The sequence below is a fragment of the Aptenodytes patagonicus genome, chromosome 4, assembly GCF_965638725.1.
Source record: "Aptenodytes patagonicus chromosome 4, bAptPat1.pri.cur, whole genome shotgun sequence".
In the NCBI taxonomy this organism is placed as follows: Eukaryota; Metazoa; Chordata; class Aves; order Sphenisciformes; family Spheniscidae; genus Aptenodytes; species Aptenodytes patagonicus.
This window is the reverse complement of record NC_134952.1, coordinates 17,910,017-17,929,649: the sequence shown is the minus strand read 5'-3', so window position 1 is coordinate 17,929,649 and position 19,633 is coordinate 17,910,017. Positions and strand designations below refer to the sequence as shown.

General features: G+C 37.6%; 1 protein-coding gene across 7 annotated transcripts in view; it reads left to right on the top strand.

The window, feature by feature from the left end:
- The window catches only part of LCORL (ligand dependent nuclear receptor corepressor like), a 90,546-nt gene that overhangs the window by 13,449 nt on the left and 57,464 nt on the right, over positions 1-19,633 (top strand). For all 7 annotated transcript variants that reach the window (XM_076336011.1, XM_076336006.1, XM_076336005.1 and 4 more), the window contains exon 2: positions 18,014-18,079. In XM_076336011.1, coding sequence (XP_076192126.1) covers positions 18,014-18,079 — 66 coding nt within the window. The remainder of the gene's footprint in view (positions 1-18,013; positions 18,080-19,633) is intronic.

Sequence of the window (19,633 nt, the reverse complement as noted above, 5' to 3'; positions counted from 1 at the left end):
GTAGATGTGGTGCTTAGGGACATGGTTTAGTGGTGGACTTGGCAGTGTTAGGTTTATGGTTGGACTTGATGATCTTAAAGGTCTTTTCCAACCTGAACGATTCTATGTATGCCTTTGCTGGCACATGTTCTAAGCAGCTGTCTGTCTGGTAGGAGTATACAGGCCAGTACAAGATAGGCATACATAGTTGCTGATTGTTTTTTGTTGATAGGTGTTAAGTTTTGCTCCTTTCCTGTCCTCTGGTGTTGAGGTAATTAGCTTGCTGATTTCTTCATAATAAGTACTAGTTCATGTGTATCATCCTCCAGTTCCTCTCAATTCTTCTTATTGTTGTTACTTTTTTTTTCTTCCTGTAAACAAGAGGCTGTTATTACAAGAAGCATGTTTTATTTACTCCTTAGACAAACTGATCATAGTGTGGTTGGGTCAGGTAGGTCCTCTGAGGAGCAGGAGAAGCCGATCCTTCCCTGGCATCATCTGAACTTGCTTGGCAGAGGGAAGGTCCTAGAGACTATATAGTGGACCATCACAGCAACAGGCTGGGAGATTGCAGCTTAAGCTGGAAGGTGAGTTAAATGGGGAGGGGGGGGGGGGGGGGGAAGGGATGAAGAGGAAGAAGGGTTGACCTGAGGAGTTGAAAATGAAAACTTATGTAGATCAGGCTGTACAGAACTCACAGGTAGTATTTAACTGACTAAAAAAAGCTTGGAAGTGGTATAGTAGAATGGCTGTTGAGGAAATATGGTTTAGAAACTCACTTTTACCATCTTACCTATTTACTTTGGAATTCTGCCACCTGTTACACGTGTGTTCCACTCTGTTGTGGTACCTGGCTTTTGAGGTCAGAGATCATCTGGTGATGTTTAGGGAGTTTTGCCACAAGCAAGGAGTTCAGGAGGCTTTGTTTCAAAGCTCTCCTGATTGAAGTCTTGCCGCACCTTTTTCTGTTGATGCCTAAATCTGAGGAATTATTCAATTAATGGCTTATAGTTGTCCTGTGATCTATCAGGGAATGAGATCCTTTGGTCAAAGTAATTTCAACTGTGCAACTCTTAGTGGGTTCTTTACTTGTTTCCAGGTGTATGTTCCTGCACTTTATATAATCAGATGTGAAATGAAATGTTGTGTGTTTATCTTTGAGGCCTACGTCATATTCTGTACTGATGCAATCAATTTAGCAAGGTAAAACTTACTCCTAAGGAAATTGTCTAATAACCCTTCTCCAGGCTGGACCATCTCCTTCAGCATTGCCTGTTGTTGTCTTCCACCTTTTTTGTTAGTTCCATGTCTGTTTTATGTGCATTGTGCAAATTCCCTTCCGACTTGTCAAAGTTTTGTCTTGAGATGCCAATTCACATATCTGTCCTAACTCTAACTGATGTATATGCCATAGGCACTTGATACCAGACTGCTATAGCGGTTTCTGAAAACATGCACTCCTCTTCCATGTCATCAGGTCCTCTCAGCTGTCTAATGTGGAGCTGAGAGGTGTGAGGTGGCTCTTGATTTTGGCCTTTCCCTGTTTCATTAGATGCCTTACCGTAGTTTATTTTAATCCCTTACTGCTTTTTAAACAGCAACAACAAAAAACCCCAAACTGATACTGGCCTTCTGTGTTAGAATGCCAAATGTTACACATTTTCGGAATTTCTTCAGTAAGACCATCAGACTGGTTAGGATATATTGGAAAGTAATTTTATTTCCTGTCTGCACCCTTGTCTAAGTCTACTGATTCCTGAACAAATGTGGTCTGCCCCAAGGAAATGGGATTTAATAAAAAATGCTCCGCTCATAACTTGTGGCATCAGGAGTTTTTATTGTGAAATGTTGGAAGTGTCCAGAGTGCTCTGAGCTTAGTGCTGAAGTGCAGTTCTTCACATCAGCACTGACCCTAGATCAACTTTTGTGCACAGTCCTCAGAAGCAACGGTAGATTACTTGAGTCCTGGATACTTTTGCATTTAGTACCTCACTATTTCACTTGCACAGAGCAGGGTGTTCTCTTAAAACTAGGGCTTCTCGACAAAACATGAGGGTTTCGCTGGAGAATTCACATTAGAGATAAACTGTTTAGTAAATGCTACAAATATCAGAGTTTTTGAGGAAGTATTTGTAAGTCAGTCACGTCTGAATTATTGTCGTCATCTCTGGCAAGCACTCTTTGTCCCACAAACCTTTAGGGAGTGAACTGGAAATTCAAGGGATCATGGATTTCTTAATTAACTAGTCAATGTCAATGCTTTCTGCAGTAACACTGCAGGAGGAAAAGCTGTGAGAGAAACTCACTGTAGTGTGTCCTGAGAAAACTTGCTTATGTAGTGCAATGATGTTGGTTATTGAAATCTGTGGTCTTACTTGCTGAATATGCCTCTTAACTGGTGACTTTAGGAGTACTTGTCCAATGGTTCAGGAAGGGGTTTTGCTGGCCCAAGCCCAACTTTGTAAGGCCTTTACTTCAGGTTGTCACATATAGTAGCATTTTGAGGGCTGGTACTGGATGTGACTTGAAGTCACTTCTGACTCTTTCGTATTGTCTGAGATCTTGGTATCTTTTCAGAATCTCTTCTGAGGAATCAAATCACTTTGAGGCAACTGATATTAACAGAGCATCTTAAAGGCAGTAGAGTGACTGCTTGTTTTCTCGGGGCCTTTTTATTGATTTCCTAGGTAGGAACAACAGATTGCACACCTTCTGCTCACCTTGTCTGCCTCATTCAACCACCAGCATCACAAACTCAGAAGAGCCAGAGCAGCCTCTTCTACTGTTGCCTGCAAGAGTAGCTATTCGGTAGTGATTTGGATAGTGTATTTGAAGAGTTGTTAACTGTCTTTCATTCTGTGTGGTGCTGTACTTCTCCACCTGCCCTTTAACAACCAGTTGACCTGATTATGTGGCATACAGAACAATTATGAACTGGATACTCAGCAGCTTCATCAGTTGTACATCTCTAGTGGTACTCTGGCATTTTTCTCTTCCTTCATTCTCAACCTTGCAGATTAGTAATAAAGGCTGTTTTGCTCTTTGTGTGGGATATAAGTGACCTTGACCTATGAGACTGATTAAGAATTTTGGTACCAGATAAGTAACTTCATATGAAGTTTTCCAGAATGCTGGAACCGAGATTTATCTGGTTCCTGCAGGAGTTTCCCTTCTTGCTGGAAATGCAGACTGTAATCACCTTTCTTTTTAAGAAATCCTATTCCTGTATTCTTGACCTTGCAGTTACTTTGGCTTCCCTAAGCGGTTGCTGTTGTCTTTCTAAATTGTTTCGTTAAGAGGGAAAAGTACCCTACTTACAGATCAGCTCAGAGTACTGAAGTTTCCTGTTTTGCCTTGCTTGAGACTTGTGGGAAGCAATAGGATATGACCGTCTTGGGTCAAAGAAACTCACTAGATTGTGAATGGAATAGTGAAATCTGGTAAAGATTCTACCTTTTCTATTTATCTTAAAATTCCTGGTCCTGCTGAAAAAGGAAGGAAAAAAAAAATAAAAACTAGTAGCTGTTTTGCTTAAAGCTTCTGATTCAAATGCATTTTTTTAATCTGCTTAATTTAGGACAGAATTTGTGCTGAGTTTTTTGTTTGTTTTAAGGAGCAAGATAGGGACATAACTTTTTTCCTTTTTTGCACAGCATAAAATGAAGAGGTATCTTTTTCTCATTATTTTTAAAGCAGACTAACAAATTTAGAACTGAAAATCAATGTCAGTCTGGAAATAATGAATGTTTGCTCCTGCTAAGGAAGAGCCAGTGCTGGAATACAGAAGGAACAGAGTGTTTCTAAGACAGGATAGCCTACTGTTTAAATCCATCTGCCTTGTGTAAAAGCTCTTGTCTGTTCTCCACATGATTAAAGTATTCAGAATCCTGCCACTAGGTACTTGAAATACATATCTGTTTTTCCTTTGTGGTGTTCCACTCCCCAAGTCAGGTTGGACAGTTGTTAGTAATGTGAGTTTTATAGAATGTAATCAGAAATTAATTTTTTTTTAACAATTCTGTAATTATCTCCCAATAAATTCTCAGAGCTGATATATGGCTTCATTTGAGTACTATATGAATTCTGTTCTACAGCAGATGAGAGTCCGAGTCCCACACTTTGAATCTTACCATTTCATGCTTTGTGTTGTGCCATTTAATGATTGGGAGGAAGTTTATCAAAAGTTTGTACAGATGTGTGCTAATTGCTTTAAAAAACAAACAAAAAACCACCCCCAAACACACCTGCTTAAACTTTGAATTGTGTCAAATGCTAAAAGCAAAAACAAGAGACTGACTTTTTCCTGTTCTCTTCTTATATCTGACATCTTTTATCTGATGAGAGTGCCTAATGTGAAGCTAAAACTTGTATATAAAGTCTCTGTTTCTGTATTTCTGCTTTATCAATCTCCAGTAGGAAATGAGGGAATTCAGCCCTCTTCTAATCATTTAACATTTGATTAAACTTGTGTATATTCTTTTCAGTATATCATGCAAGTTCAACAGAAGTACGCTTAGAAGATGTAGATTACAGGTTGGTTGTCCGTGACGTGTAAGTTGAGATACACTGCCTACCTACTTTGAACAATGTCATCTTTTTTTTTTATGCACTGAGCCTGTTTAAAAACTGATTTGAAATCACAGTTTAGCTGAATTTAGAGTTCTTCCAATCTAACTGGAGCACCTGAGGCACTTGCAATTTTAACCTTGAATTCCAGAAAATCTTTTAGAGAAAGGAGGCATGGTTAATACTTTTTATTTCAAATGAAGTTTTTACATAGATAAGAGAGTCCAATTCTTGTTGACCTAGTTGACATGTTGCCAGCTCTAAATTTTGTCTAATTTGCCAAGCCAAATTTTGGCTGGATACAAAAATGATGGCTGTGTGGGGTTTTTAGGGTTTTTTGTTGGTTTATTTTTTTCAAAACAGCTATTCATAAAAATAATCTGTAAGTTAAAGGTCAAAATACATGGCATAGGTATTATAAAATGCAGAAAAGTAAACTTATGACAAACTTAAATTAACTGCTAGTTTAAAGGTATGTTACACTCATTTCTTGGTAAAATTGTGGTATGTCTAGGATTATTAAAAATATTTTTTTAATAAGCTGGTTTCAGTGTTTGTGTTAATAACATGTTTGGAAATAAATACTTTGAAGCATGCAGCACTGAGATTTATAGCGTTGATAGTTCACTTACTGTGTTATAATTTGGCATCTAGATACAAGATGCCTTTCTTTCTGTAGCTTCAGCAGGTAAGAGATAAGTGTCAATTGATTTCAGGGAGCCAACATATGAGTGCAGTCTAGTTGCAGGACTTCAATCAATTTCAAACTTTTTTTTCTAAAAAAAACAACAAATAGTTTCTCAATATGAGGAAGTTGGATCTACTGGGAGATAAGAATGACTTTTCTCTTGTTCATCGTTTCAAAATGGTTTGCAGTTTGAAACAACCTGTCTATTCCCCACAATGACGCAGAAATGGTAATTGAAAAGAAACCTTCTGAACATTCCCATGAAACTCTGAATCCCTTAGGAAATTCCACTTACTTGTTAAATTTACTGTCAGGCATCAGTTTCATGGAACACTCCTGAAGGCTTGCAACTTCATTAGTTTGCAGTAGACCCATGGTGTAGTACGGAATCCTAAACTTCAGTTTCTCAAAAGCCCATCAGGCTAGGAATGTTTTGATTTAAATATTTTTTTGGCTCAATGAACTGGCATTTTCTGATAACTGTATTTTTTTCTCTTAACAGCTTTCAGCTAGCTCTCCCTTCTTAGCAGAAAGCTTCATGATCTCTGATTCTGATAATCCGGGAAGCGTGCCAGACCAATTTATTCGTTAGTTGACTGCTAGACTTTCTCCCAGATGCTGGGTAGATGTGTGATACTGCATAGTAGTAAAGCAATGTTGTGACCTATTCATTGTTACAGATTTGCTGTGGACTTCACTTTTCCGTGATTTAGTGAACATCTGACTAGGCCTTCATGCAGAAAAGAAGCCTTTGTCTGGCAATCCTAAACTGGTTAAGTAAAATAGCCGAACTTTTCAGTCCTCTTGAACATCTTAAAATTACTGCTAAGAAACAAGAACATGCCTGAGGCACATGGTCTTCTGAAAGTGACAGTTGTTTCTATGTTTTAGTCTTGGGTATTATTCTCATATTGTAAAATGGTTAAATGGATACCAAATGAGGCAGTCATGAGCATTTTTCCAAGCTGGATGTAATCTTCTTTTACAGTGACTATTCCCTCTGAATTTTCTTTTCTAAGGATCCAAACTATAGAATTTTAACTAGTCCAAATTATCGCCAGCACTGTTCTGAGTAACAGTTGGTATCTAGATAACTTTTTGATGTAGCGTCTTGAAAAAAGAAAGGCAGTCAGACAAGCTTCAGTGTGTGAAGAACACTGATATTCACACCAACTCCATATGTAAATGTCCCTGTGTAACAGCTGGGATTACATCACTGTTCAAAGAAAGAAGCGTTTCTAGAGAGAACAGAAATTAAGTTCTAGTAACTGTCACTTAGAAGCATTTTTCTCTCCCCCTATCCACAGAGCAGCACAGTCACTTCTGAAGTGCTTTCCTTTTAAATTATAAATAACACAAATCTCTCAAAATATCTTGCTACTACATTAGAAATTTAAATGTAACTTTAATTTTGACAGTGTCTGGAAGCTACAGTAAAAGGTGTCGTGTGGGCTCTCCTATTTATAAGTCTACAAGGACACATTCTTACTGGCATAGAAGATTACTTTGGAGTGTGGAGATGCTTCCTTTTTTATTGAACCTTATTTTTCTTCACTGTGACTTATAAGTACCTGAAAAATAGACCTGAACTCAGAATTGATGCTAATCTCAGTCTTTACCTAACCTACAAATCTTTTTCTTTTTTTTTTTTTTCTGTTGGCTGCCACCCTTTTCTTTAAAATTGCTGAACAATTGGGGGGGAGGCAGGACATTTCCTCTTTTTGTTTTGCCTCTGAGGTATGGCAAATGTCGTCGGTCTTCCTAGCACTGGAATATTACTCCCTCTTTGTATTCTGCTTAATGCTTATAACTGCTTAATGTTATAGGTAGTTCTTTTGAGGTATATATTCTTTTTGGAAACTGTATTTCATCACTGTCTGTATCCCCTCAATAAAGCACAGTGTGGAGAGTTGAAAGCAAGGATTTTTATCCTAAGTGAAAAGCAGCCAGTTAGGACTGAAGCTGTTCTGTAGTCTCATTTCAATTTTTGGGCACCTTGTCTCTTCTCAGTGGCAGCAGCAGTGTCCTCAACTACATTAATTCTTGGGAGTCAAGATATGCATTAGAGAAGGACAAGTATCTTCTTTAGCTATGGTTTGGAATTTGTATTGGAGTCTAAATAGAGGATTTCCTCCCTTTCATGTTGGAATCTCTGGTATGTTGGTTCCTGTTTGCTCAGGGATCTGAAACAATATGGTAAAGAAAATGAGAGTATTAAGTTAAATGTTTAGAACTTTCTATTATAAGAATACGTTTTTGAGTGCTATAAGCAAAAAGTGGATTCAAGCTAGACAAGATATTCAACAGAAGCCCTCTCCCTACCCCACCCCTGTGCGAAATCTGTTTCTGTAAGAAAAATGGGCTGTTTTTTACCTGAGAATCTGGCCAGCATTTTATCAAATAATGAATTTTACTGAATAGATATTCTGTAGTGACATTACAAACAGGAAAAAGATAACACTTGAATAGAGATTTATTAATTTTTGCTTCTGTTGTCATTGCTCTATATGAGCAATATTGAGTATTCTGCCCAGCAAGCTAGTTTATTTTTTCTTAACATTTGTATAAATGGCAAAAAGGTGATTGAGTGTTTGCTTGTTGTTTTTAAACTCAGTGTTTCAGTGGTTTCATAACCTGGTCAATCCTTTCCAAATTGTTGTTATAGTACATTTGATTTAAAAAAAAAAAAAAAAAAAACCACAAACAACAACCCTGTGACTTTGAGAATGATGTCAATATATAAACAAGACTAAGATTATGAATCCATCTATGGCTGGAGGGGGCAGGGAGCAGAGAGGACAGCTGCTGACCTGTGGAAGGAAGGGAGAGGCAGAAGAAACAGACTGAGATGTTAACATCTAATTTAAGTTACTCTATTAAATACTCTGCTCTACTCTTAAAATATGAAAATAACTGTCTTCTCTACAGAATATTCTCCTTTAACAAGTTGTAAGGGAGTTGCTGCTTGTATCCTAATGGTGGAATAAAGATAATTAGATGTAATAAATAGTTACCTCAATCTTTTTCTTTAATGCTTTTCAAAATTTTTGATTAGAGCTACAGAAAACTCATAAAAAGCTTTCTAAATCAATTGAGAGTGGTCTGACGTATCAAAAGAACTTTGTGATGGCTGAGTAATAAACACAGATATTATTAAGGGGTTTGAATTTCTGATGCAACTAATTCTTTTTCCTGTCACTTAGAAGCAGGAGACCATTTCTTTATTTGGAGACAAAAAAAATGAAAAACTTACAAGCAGATAACCATTTTTCAGGGGAACCAGTGACTTTATGCAGTGTCAAGTATGGTGGAACAGAGAGTGCAAGCAGCACCTGTAAAATGGGGGCCTATACTTCAGAAGGCTGTAAGTTTATATGATTAGAAACTAAAAGATGACTGAACATGAGCTCCAAGTCCCTTTCTTATGAAAGGGATAACTTGTAAGAAAGGCAGATGACTTCTTTGCCTTTTTAAGTAATCCAAAACAAAATACTGCTTCCTACTCTTGCACCTGTATTTTAAAATAAATATTTAAGCACTACTGAGAGAATTTGAAGAGAAGCAGAAGTTTTTCTTTCAGAGAAACTGAGAGACTTGGTGCCCTGTCTGCCTGGGTTAAATGTTTAAAAAAAAAAAAAAAAAAAATTAAAAGTGGTTCTAATGCTTGATGAAACTAACGAAGCTGAATTCCATCTGTGGTATGATTGTTTAAATCCAAGATAGCTGACTTAGTAATGCAAACCACAAAACTTCCTTCGGATATACTCCTGTACTGAGCCAAACTAAATAATGCAGTCGTGAAACTGTATAGAATGGGAAGAAGTAGAACTGAAGTTTGTCACTTATATATAATACTTTTTAGAATTACACATAGTTTTCAGAAGGGATCACTTTTTAGTTGAGTGAAAGAGGGCAAGGTTCCAAGGGGGGGGGGGGGGGAATTTTCTAAGTCATTGCTGTGGTATGGAAGAACCAAGCTTAGTGTTTTCAACTGCTTATATATTTTCACTTATGAAGGGAAATTTTTACTTCTCGTGGTAACATCAGTTACATCAGTGAGTTTTAGCTCAGAACTGCATGTTTGTGTGTTGTACCTTGCCATGAAGTTACTGCTACTTAAATGAAAGTATATGGGGCAAAGGAGGCTAGCAGTTAAAGAGATTAGCCTATTGGTTAGGACAATAAACTGGGGTGTGCAGGATCTGTCTTTTGGTCCTTACTTGTCCATAATTTCTTTCCAACGTGATTTTAGTTTCTGAGGCTCCTCATACAATTTATGTAATAGTCCTCATAGATTAAGAAATACCACCTCAAAATATGGGTTGTATGACTTCAGAATGGGAACAGACTTTGTATGAAAACTAGATAACTGTTCCTGTGGTTGAAGGAAAATGCAGAAACAGGAACTGAAGTCTTAGTTGTAATCAAGTCGAACAACTAGGTAAAGTAATACTAACTACTATTCAGAACACAAAAAAAATAAAAGAAAAGTTTCATTTTAATGCTGTGTCTGGCAGTACTGTGCCCAATCTCTTTAAATTTAATCCTATTCTTTGGATTTTCCTAATCACATTTTAAAGACCATTTGTTAAATTTTACAATCCTCTAAGAATTGAAATCAGCAATTCTGAACCTACTTTCACATTAGAATCATAGAATCATTAAGGTTGGAAGAGACCTCTGAGATCATCGAGTCCAACCATCGACCCAACACCCCCATGCCCACTAAACCATGTCCCTAAGTGCCTCATCTACTCGTCTTTTAAATACCTCCAGGGATGGGGACTCCACCACTTCCCTGGGCAGCCTGTTCCAATGTTTCACCACTCTTTCAGTAAAGACATTTTTCCTCACGTCCAATCTAAACCTCCCCTGGCACAACTTGAGGCCATTTCCTCTCGTCCTATCGCTAGTTACTTGGGAGAAGAGACCAACACCCACCTCGCTACAACCTCCTTTCAGGTAGTTGTAGAGAGCGATGAGGTCTCCCCTCAGCCTCTTCTTCTCCAGGCTGAACAACCCCAGTTCCCTCAGCCGCTCCTCATAAGACTTGTTCTCCAGACCCCTCACCAGCCTCGTTGCCCTTCTCTGGACACGCTCCAGCACCTCAACGTCCTTCTTGTAGTGAGGGGCCCAAAACTGAACACAGTATTTGAGGTGCGGCCTCACCAGTGCCGAGTACAGGGGCACAATCACTTCCCTCCTCCTGCTGGCCACGCTATTTCTGATACAGGCCAGGATGCCATTGGCCTTCTTGGCCGCCTGGGCACACTGCTGGCTCATGTTCAGCCAGCTGTCGACCAACATCCCCAGGTCCTTTTCCGACAGGCAGCTTTCCATTAGTTTCGATTTTAAAAAGGAGCATTAATGGGCTAAACTCCACACTGCTTAGAATGTGCAATTTTCTTCTACTTTAACTTTTCATTCCATTTACTCTGCTTAAAATATTGAATAAACTCAAAAAAACAAGGAGGAGACATGAATCTTCCTTGCTGATGCATGTTACTGAACAGCATCTTTTCCTAAATAGGAGGAGGGGTGAGGCCTGATTTTACTTGAGAAACTAAATAACAAGTGATTTGGACTTTAGTAAAACAACATGAACTACCATAATTCAGATGTGATTCTTGGTATAGTAAGCCACAAAGTGGAGGGTGATGGAAGTTTCTGTGATAAATTAATTTTTAGGCACACGGAAGTAGTGAAGATTCCGACATCGATTCTGCTAATTTTGTTAGGTGGGTTAACAAAGGTGCATTTTACAGAGCCTCAAGATCCTTGTCTTCCTGCAGTGCCTCCAGAGACTACAGTGCTTTAAGCTAAAAGTCTCATTTCATTGTAGTAAAAATACGCATGCATGCCCCGTCCTTCAAAGCAGTGTGCAGCAGTCTTACCCTATGCCTAACTGTGAGGATATGCTGGAGAAGAAGGGAAAAAGCAGAACTTAATTTGCATGCACCTGGTATTTTCCGAATTCCTTAACACATAATTAGAGAGAACAATATGATCTCTTCTAATGGGTAACCTTTCAGTATTAAGATGAAAAATAAAGCATTAAATATGAATCAGACGCAGTATTGTTAAGCACCTCCCTCTTCCATTTAAATTTTGTCTATGTAAGGAACACTGATCTACCATTTCTGGTATGCATCCAGAGATATGAATAAAACAGTCTTTATGGCTAGGAAAAATATCAAACCAAAAAGTGAATTTATTTAGAAATATTTTCACTGAAAGGTTTTTACCAGTTCATCTGCTCATACCTTCCGAAACTGGAAAAAGCTGCAGCAGATCAGGGGAGGGGGGAGCAAGTATAAGTGAAGGGTTTTCTAGGTGGCTTATTGCAAGGTCATTGGTGTGATGAGAATTTGAATTACAGGGTTTTCCTTCACCAATATTTTTTCTTTTTTTTAACTCTGGCTACAGCATGGTAGCTAGTTATGTGGATTTCCAGTTATCCTGTTACAAGTGACTAGGCAAGTACTTCAGTATGCCCCTGCATCAATTGTAATTATTATAGTTTGCCTAAGTCTTGTGAGGCCCCTCCCTGAGATTTAGTAGTATTGTGTTTTAGCACTGAGTAAAAGAGCAAAGAAAAAGGCTTTTTTTTTTTTTTTACTAAAAAGGATTAAATTTTAGTAAAATGTCTCAAATAAAGTGAGTTTAACAAAAAAAAGCCTTGTAGCTAAAGCCCTAGAATTGGATTACTTCTGAAACAGAAACATGTAAATGGAAAAAAAAAAAAAAACTACTTGTGAAGAGTCAAGGGTGAATGGAAATATATCTGCTTTTATGAAATGGACTTTCTTTTGAAAAGAAGATACAAATACTGGAGTTAATATGGCCATAAACAAGACTAGGGGAATCAAGAAATTAGTATGATGTAGAGTGTACCAAACCTATCAAAAACATTTTAATATAACCTGCGCATATACTACTGTTCTCTTTCCCAACTGTGTATAGTAATTACCTCTCCTATCCGGACCCACCAAGTGGTGCATTTGAAAGCAGTACTCAAATGTCAGCTTCCATTTATTACATGATATTTATTCTTTTTTGGCTGTTTTCCTAACACATAGTCTGAGTCATTCAAACAAATTTGTTGAAAACATACTTGCAGTCTCAGTTGTGATCATGTAGAGGATGTAGAGAGTGAAGGAGGAAAGGGGCAGTTTGAGAAAGTAATGAATTGGGGTCAACTGTGAGGCTAAAATAACTATTTCCTCTCAAACATTATGGAGATACAGCTTTTGGAAAAACAACAGCTAATGTATAACTAAACCTGTTTGACCTCAATTTGTATTGTACAATTGTTCAATTACATCTGTCCAAAGTTAACCTAGGCCAACCTTGTATTAAAAACTCTAAGCCTGCACCTTGTGATTTCCTCTTGACTTGGTGCAACATAGAATCTACTTTATAGATAGCTTCCACAGCGACAGGTACAGCTTAGCTATTTACTAGTTTCTGGATGGAAGAGGCCTTCATAATACATAGCCACACTACTGCTAAAGAGTAGGTGAAAAATGGCTGTATTTTGTCATGCAGTGAGGAAGAGTCCTCATTGCATTCCTTGAATACCTCTGTAAATCTGTATAAGGTGCACAACCTGGGAAGCTATCTATTTAATCATTATTCTGTTTTATTCATAACAAAGAATTTTACAGCCTGTACTGTTCAAACTTGGCAACATATACTTTCTAATGCAGATAGGCTTTTAAGATGTGACAAACACTGAGCAGTTTACAGTGATAAAATGTTATGGAAAACTTTAGATCATAAAGTTCTATGAGCACTTGAAGGGTAGTTTCTCTTTAAGAAGACTTTACTTAAAAGTTGTGAAGGCAGTTTAAAGACTTATTTTGGATTTAATAATCCTGTTTTAATACTCTCTTAAATCTGAGTAAACTTGTAGAGACACTTAAATATATAATATTTAATATATAAATACTGGAAATAATTCACAAAGTAACAGTTTCTGAATTGCTCAGTAGTGGTAATTACTCTTACCTTCCAATTTCTTTGACTTTATAAAGAGTTAGTAGGATAGCTGACTGGCCCGTTTAAGACTTCTCTGGTTTAGACAAGACAGTACAGCAGTCCTACCTTCATTGCACTTCCCTCCCCTCCTGGGGGAGGGATGTAAATCAGTGACAGCTAAGCCCAGGGCCATTATTCAGCTACTCAAGTTCCTCACTTCCCTTGGGATCTTAAATTCCATCTCATGGCTGCTGTGGCCAAGACCACTGTTCACTGTCACATCACTGATCAGTTCTTCCTTAAAAATGAGTAGCAGGTCTAGCAGAGTGCCTCCTCTCTTGAGCTTGTCCATCACCTCAATCAGGTTTGTCCTCCAAGCATCATAGAAATCTCCTGGGTTGCTTGTGTGCTACTATGTTGCATTTCTATCAGATGTCAGGATAATTGATATTTTTCATGAGCTGAGGCCTGTGATTGTGCAGCGTTTTTTTCTTGGGTTTTTGAAGGCGTCATCTACTTACCCCTGATTGGGCAGTCTGTAACAGATGTTCACCATGATGTTCCCCTGGTTGAATCCTGACCCATGGATTTTCAGCTGTCCTGTAGCCTGTTCTACATTAAAGCTCCATCTGTTCAAGTTCTTTGCATGAAGAGTAAGCGTTGTCCTCCTTGACTTTCTCACTTCTCCTTTCTATATACTTTCTAAGCCAGTATCCATCCACTGTGGGTCTCCAGTGTGTGATCTCACCATACCACGTACTCCCAGTGAGATTGTTATGCGCTTTGATTTCTAATCCCTTGTGCTTGCTTCCTGTTCTGATTGCATTCACATACAGCTACTTAAGATGTGCCCCTGCTTATGCCACTTTTTCAGGGGGACTGTAAGATCCTCACTGTTGTTCTGTCCTGTGCATTTACTCTCTCTGACATTCTCCCACTTTTAGGCTTCAGTCTCCACTTCCCTGGCAAACCTGGCTCGAAGTCCTCCTTATGAGGCAAGCCTGTTGGCAATGATGATTTGCATTATCAAATGGATCCTGTCTCTCTCAAGCACTCTGTTTCTCAGAGGATCTTAATGTCTTAAGAGCTGAAGTCCTGCCTGCAGCCATGTAATCTGATGTTGATCCACAGGATGTGTTTGCTCCTGTCAAAGTCTTTCCCCTGGATCAACACCTGGGCTCTGGTGTCATTCACCGTTGTCCCTGGACTCCTGTAGTTAGCTTTGATCTGCTGAAGATCTCCTTTGGCAGTATCATGGTGGCCATGTAGATGGACAACAAACAATAATATTGCAATGGCCAGATGAGCTGTAAGAGTTTCTCTGCCACGTCTCACGGGCAAGCAGCAAAGCTTTTAAGACAGTCAGTCTGGCTGCTGTGCAGAAGCCTTCGTCCCCCTGGGAGACTGCAATTACTGTCACCCATTGCTTCCTTTTAGTGACATTGCTGTGACCCATGGATCAGGCTGGATGCCAACAGAACTTGTTCCTCCTCACCTCCTTCCTGGGCTTCGTGCCTTTTCAGCACCCGAATAGCTACTGATGGAAAAAGAGAGCCCCCTTCCTGTTGCTGGACGTCACAACTTCCAGCCTCCCTTGTCCTAGGAGTCCTCATCCTAGCCCTGAGTGAGGAAAGCAATAGATTTGGTAGAAGGTGGTCATGGGGCACGGGAAGAGTTAATTCAGGGAAAAGAACTGTTCACAACTTTGTTCAGGAAAGCAAACTGTGGAAGCTTTTAACTGGGTTAAGAGAATAGCTGTATCATGAATTTCTGCTTATGAAGATTGTTGAAGGAACCTGACTTGGATCATAAAGGGTGTCAGGTGATGAAGAAAGCTGATATTCTTTTTACATGAAGATACAAGTAAGACAAATAAGTAACAGAAGTAATTTATTAGAGGTAAAGGGAGTTTGACAGATTGGGACATTGCAAGTTAATAGAGCCAATGGTGTTTCTTTTCAGTTCGGAGCTAGAAAGTCAGGGCTCAAGTAACAGTAGTTTTGAAAGGTAGTTTGGAATCAAGGAGGCAATCAGCCACCAAGAGACACAAAAAAAATATGTAAAATTAATTTAGAGCAGTTTTTTTTTTAATTTGTGAATCACAAGAGGTATAAGCAAAGCATATTTCTGACTGGTATCTGTAAGCTCTTCAGGTTCAGAAGAGTTCCAAAACTACTACTACCATTTGCTTATGCATACTGTCTCATGAAGTAAAACAAGGGTTTATTGAAATGCCTGCATTCAGGTGGTTACATTTTATGAAACAGTGCCAGCTCATATTCATCAGTAGCTGTACTAGAAACTAAGATGTATCTTCCTGTTTAGGCTAAATTAAAATTGTATCAATGCTGCTGAAAAGCAGCAGCAGAACTTTGTAGAAAACTGCACAAAGTGGAAGTAGTACACATTTTTTCTGGGAAAACTTGAGAATACAGGCTGGAAAAAGATTCTCTCTATGTTGTTAGGATGTACAAGTAAACTTTCTTTTAAAAGAAAGGATCCAGTATCCAAAGGTGCGGAAGCAAATGATCACATTGAGTAAGTCTAAATTGTGGCTCTGTGAGGAAGTTCTGGGAGGACTTGTAAGAGAAGCATCGTTTTGGATGGGTGGAATGGAACTAAGTTTGGTGAATTAGCAGAGAAGTGGGTTAGTGTGTCCTTTGCTCAGGAAAAAAAAACACCACAGTGTGCTAATTGCCATCTTTAATACAAGCTGTATGGAAGTCTGTCTGGAAATTGCATTCTTCCTTAACAAACTGCTGTTTCACAGAGCTGGTTTTTCTGTGCTCATGTTTTTGCATAGGCAGGAGCAGGCAGTAGGGCAAGCAGATGTGTAAGTACAAAAGTAAAGGCAGAAACAAGTAGCACCCTCCACACCCGGGGGGGGGGGGGGAGAAGGTAGGTGTCCAAAAATCACGGAGGTTTTGGGTGCTGACTGGAATGGTAAACCAGCTTCCTGTTGTTTGATTTACAAAGTGCTAAGAAATGGGAGTTAGTGTTTGTTCTTTTGGAGTAAGTACAACTGTCTCCAAGAGATACTTCACTCCATTCATGTCTTTACCCAGTGACGATAACTTGCAAGGACCTAAGTATTGGCTAGCTGCTGAGCTGAAGTGGCTTGCAGTTTATAACATTAATGATCATAATAATACACATAGTGTGTTTTATATTTCCAGACTGTTGTGTTTGGGGAATTGCTATCTTAACTTCAGACTTCATCTCTCTTGCTTTTTTTTTTTTGTCCATAACCCTTTGAAGCCAGAAGAACTGGGAATTTGTTCAATGCTAATATGATGTGAATTTATATTACATTGAATCTAAGAGTCGGTGGATAATGCTTTAAGGTAATTTTTAGTGTATGCTTGGACCCTGGATTTTTGCTTTCTGGTTTTTGTAGACTGTGTTTAAAAAGTGTGTGTATGTATATATTTGTGAGAGGACAGTGGTTTTATCGCTTAAGTTATGTTCTTGCATAGGACTATATTTATTACAAAGAAAAGTAGAAAATTTAAAATAGAAATTCATTTATAGCTCAAATCATAGATTTATAGCAAGTATAATTATAATCAATTGAATTTAATAGTATAAATGTAATCCATATATTAAAATTATAAAATAATACAAAATTGAAAGGTAAATTTTAACAAAATGTGACCTGTCAAGCTGAACAGCTCCTATGTGTAAAGATAGCTTCTCTTGTCTACATTAGGATTTTAATATATTATTTAACGTGCTTTTTAAGATATGGTACGTATTTATTCTTCCTTATACTAGTGTACATACAATCTAAACCAAAAAGTAAATGTCATTTTTAATGAGAGCAGTATGTTGTGTTGTCTTAGAGGGCATCACAGCTGATAAGCAAATTTTATGTGGTGTGATGATAAAATAGTCTTGCAAAGTACTGTAAAATAGCTACATCTTTAATATAGACAGGTCTTGAGTATGAAGAATGAGAACCTTCAAATGCTGCTTTGAATTATCCTCTTAGTTGAAAATAAGCTTATTATTTGGAAGGAGAAAAGAGGGAACACTTGGAAACTGTTTCTATATTGAACAAAACTTCCGTAATATTAACAATGATGTAATTTCTCACCGTATTTCATCAATTGTCATGCATCTCCTCTTCTGTTTTTTTGTTTGTTTTTTTTTTTAATCATTTGGTTTGCTTTGTGTCTCTTCTCCCTTGTTACAGTATGTGATTTTACCAAATACCTAAATAGACTAGCTGGTAAATCTGGAAAATAATTGGATTTATCTAATCCTTAATTTTAAAACGTTTTTGTACAGGTACGGAGGACTAGAGAGAACTGTTACGGTATCAGAAGCAAAATAAGCTTTCTTTTTTATATGTGTAGAAATATTAGCCTAATCAGATTATGTAATTTCAGGTAATCATAAATGAGAAATTTTCTCCTTTTTTCTTTTTGGGTTTTTTCCTTCCCCTCCATACATGATTCTAATTCTTGGTGTAAGAGAGAGACTACTTCACTTGTGCAGAGCTATGAGGCTAATCCTCCTGCCTTTAAGATTCTGTGGTAGTTATTTTAAGTCTAATGAGGTTGTTGGGGCATGGCTTAATAGGCTGATTGTGTGCAGATGGCAGTTGCCTTGTCTTATTTTTATCTTCTAATTCTGTTGAATAGTACTATAGTGGAAGGAGTAAATATTTGTGTGATAAATGTAACAATTTTTGGAATTGCTCTCAGAATTTGAGAATACTCGTTGCCAGTGTTCTTGAATTTGCTTTCTTTTAAGAAACTTTTGATTTACTGTTTTAAATGTTTCTTTTGTCTCCAGGTTTTGAAAGTATTTTAGAAGGGCTTTATGGACCAAGGCTACGAAGAGACCTCAGTTTATTTGAAGGTAAATGAGCCAGCTTTTAGTGCAATGACCTTAATTTATTAGTTTTTATTTTAGTTAAAGATAGTTTAAAGTACATCTTGAATTCTAAAAAGGGAATCTTCAATTGTTTTTCTTTCTAATGTTTATTTCATCATGTTCTTGTCAATACTGTGCATAGGCAAAACACTAGGTAAAATGGTACCTAGGTTTTGTTCCTATGCAGGGAAATTTTGGATTAACTAAGCTTTCCTGAGAAGCTCTCATGAGAGAGATTTACTTTTCTGGAATACTGCATCTCCTACTTTGTGTTTTGGACAGCTTTTAGAAAGGGAAGACAAGCTGCTCAGCTTCCTATCGACGTTAATTGGGAAAAGGAAGGTAATGAATGCTAGTTTGGTTTTCTTGTAGTGGTCAAGAAAGCTTAAGCTTTTTATAGGGGGTTTTTATATCTTTTTATATATATAAATTAAGCTTTTTATTTTTATATATGTTTGTATATATATCTATATTAAGTGTGTGTGTATATTAAAAAAAAAAAAATTTCCATTACCCGTATAAGACCTAGCCTTATTCCAAATGGGTTTGGTTTTGCTGGAACAGCTGTCAATAGCACCCGAGTCTTTAGTTAGTTAAGTATGAAATGATTTATCTGTCTTTAGCAAAAGCAGAGGATGAAAATCCAGCACAAAACTGCTTTGAAGTGTTGAAAGAAGTGCTCTGTCAAGTTCATTTTCATGGCTTTAAAAAAAATGTTCCTTCTGTTATCAAACCTTCAAAATGTTCCATTTCATTTCTTTACAATTGATTATCTGATAGTGTAATTTGTAAAGCGTGTAACTTATATACTGCTAGTACATGAGGCAGAGTGGCATATATTGTTTGTTTGCTTAGAATAGGTTTGGATTGATTGCTTTAACTTGGTTATGGTTTTGTCCTCTTATACTGTGCAAGCTCCTTGGACTGTGTCATATGCATAACAATATTTTCAAGGGAAAGGGGGAGAACTTGAAATACTACTTTACTGATGTCTTAAGAATATTTTTTTACCACTTAATAAAGCTAAGCATGCCACTAGTCAGACTTAAAAAAAAATTAAGAAATGTGTAAATTTGTGTTAAAACTTATTTTCATGAGTAGTACTCCTATCTGCTGTGATAAACAAGCACATTACTGCTTTGAAAAGGGAACAGGGCTTTGTTATAATAGTGTATGGTATCTTTTTTTTTCTGGTTGTAATTCCAATGGGTTGCTATGTATTGGGCTTTACACTGATTAGTGGTTTAAAGCTTTATTATTCTTTTGCATCGAAGGGTTTACATTTTGAAAGAAAATTCAGGACATTTTTTTTTTTGCTTTTGTGTAAGAAGGCAGAAAGTACCGAGCTAATGGCCAGAATATAAGCGTTACAGTTAAAGGAGCCTGATAGTGCACAATAAGGTGCTATATTGCTCCTTTCGAGTTCCTGTATGTATATATTTGAGCTGTCTTATGGGAAAAGTTTTAGCTTATTTGCCTCATGCTGTTGAAGATTTCTTGTAACCTATTGAAGATCTGCTCTTTTCATTGCTTGCAGAA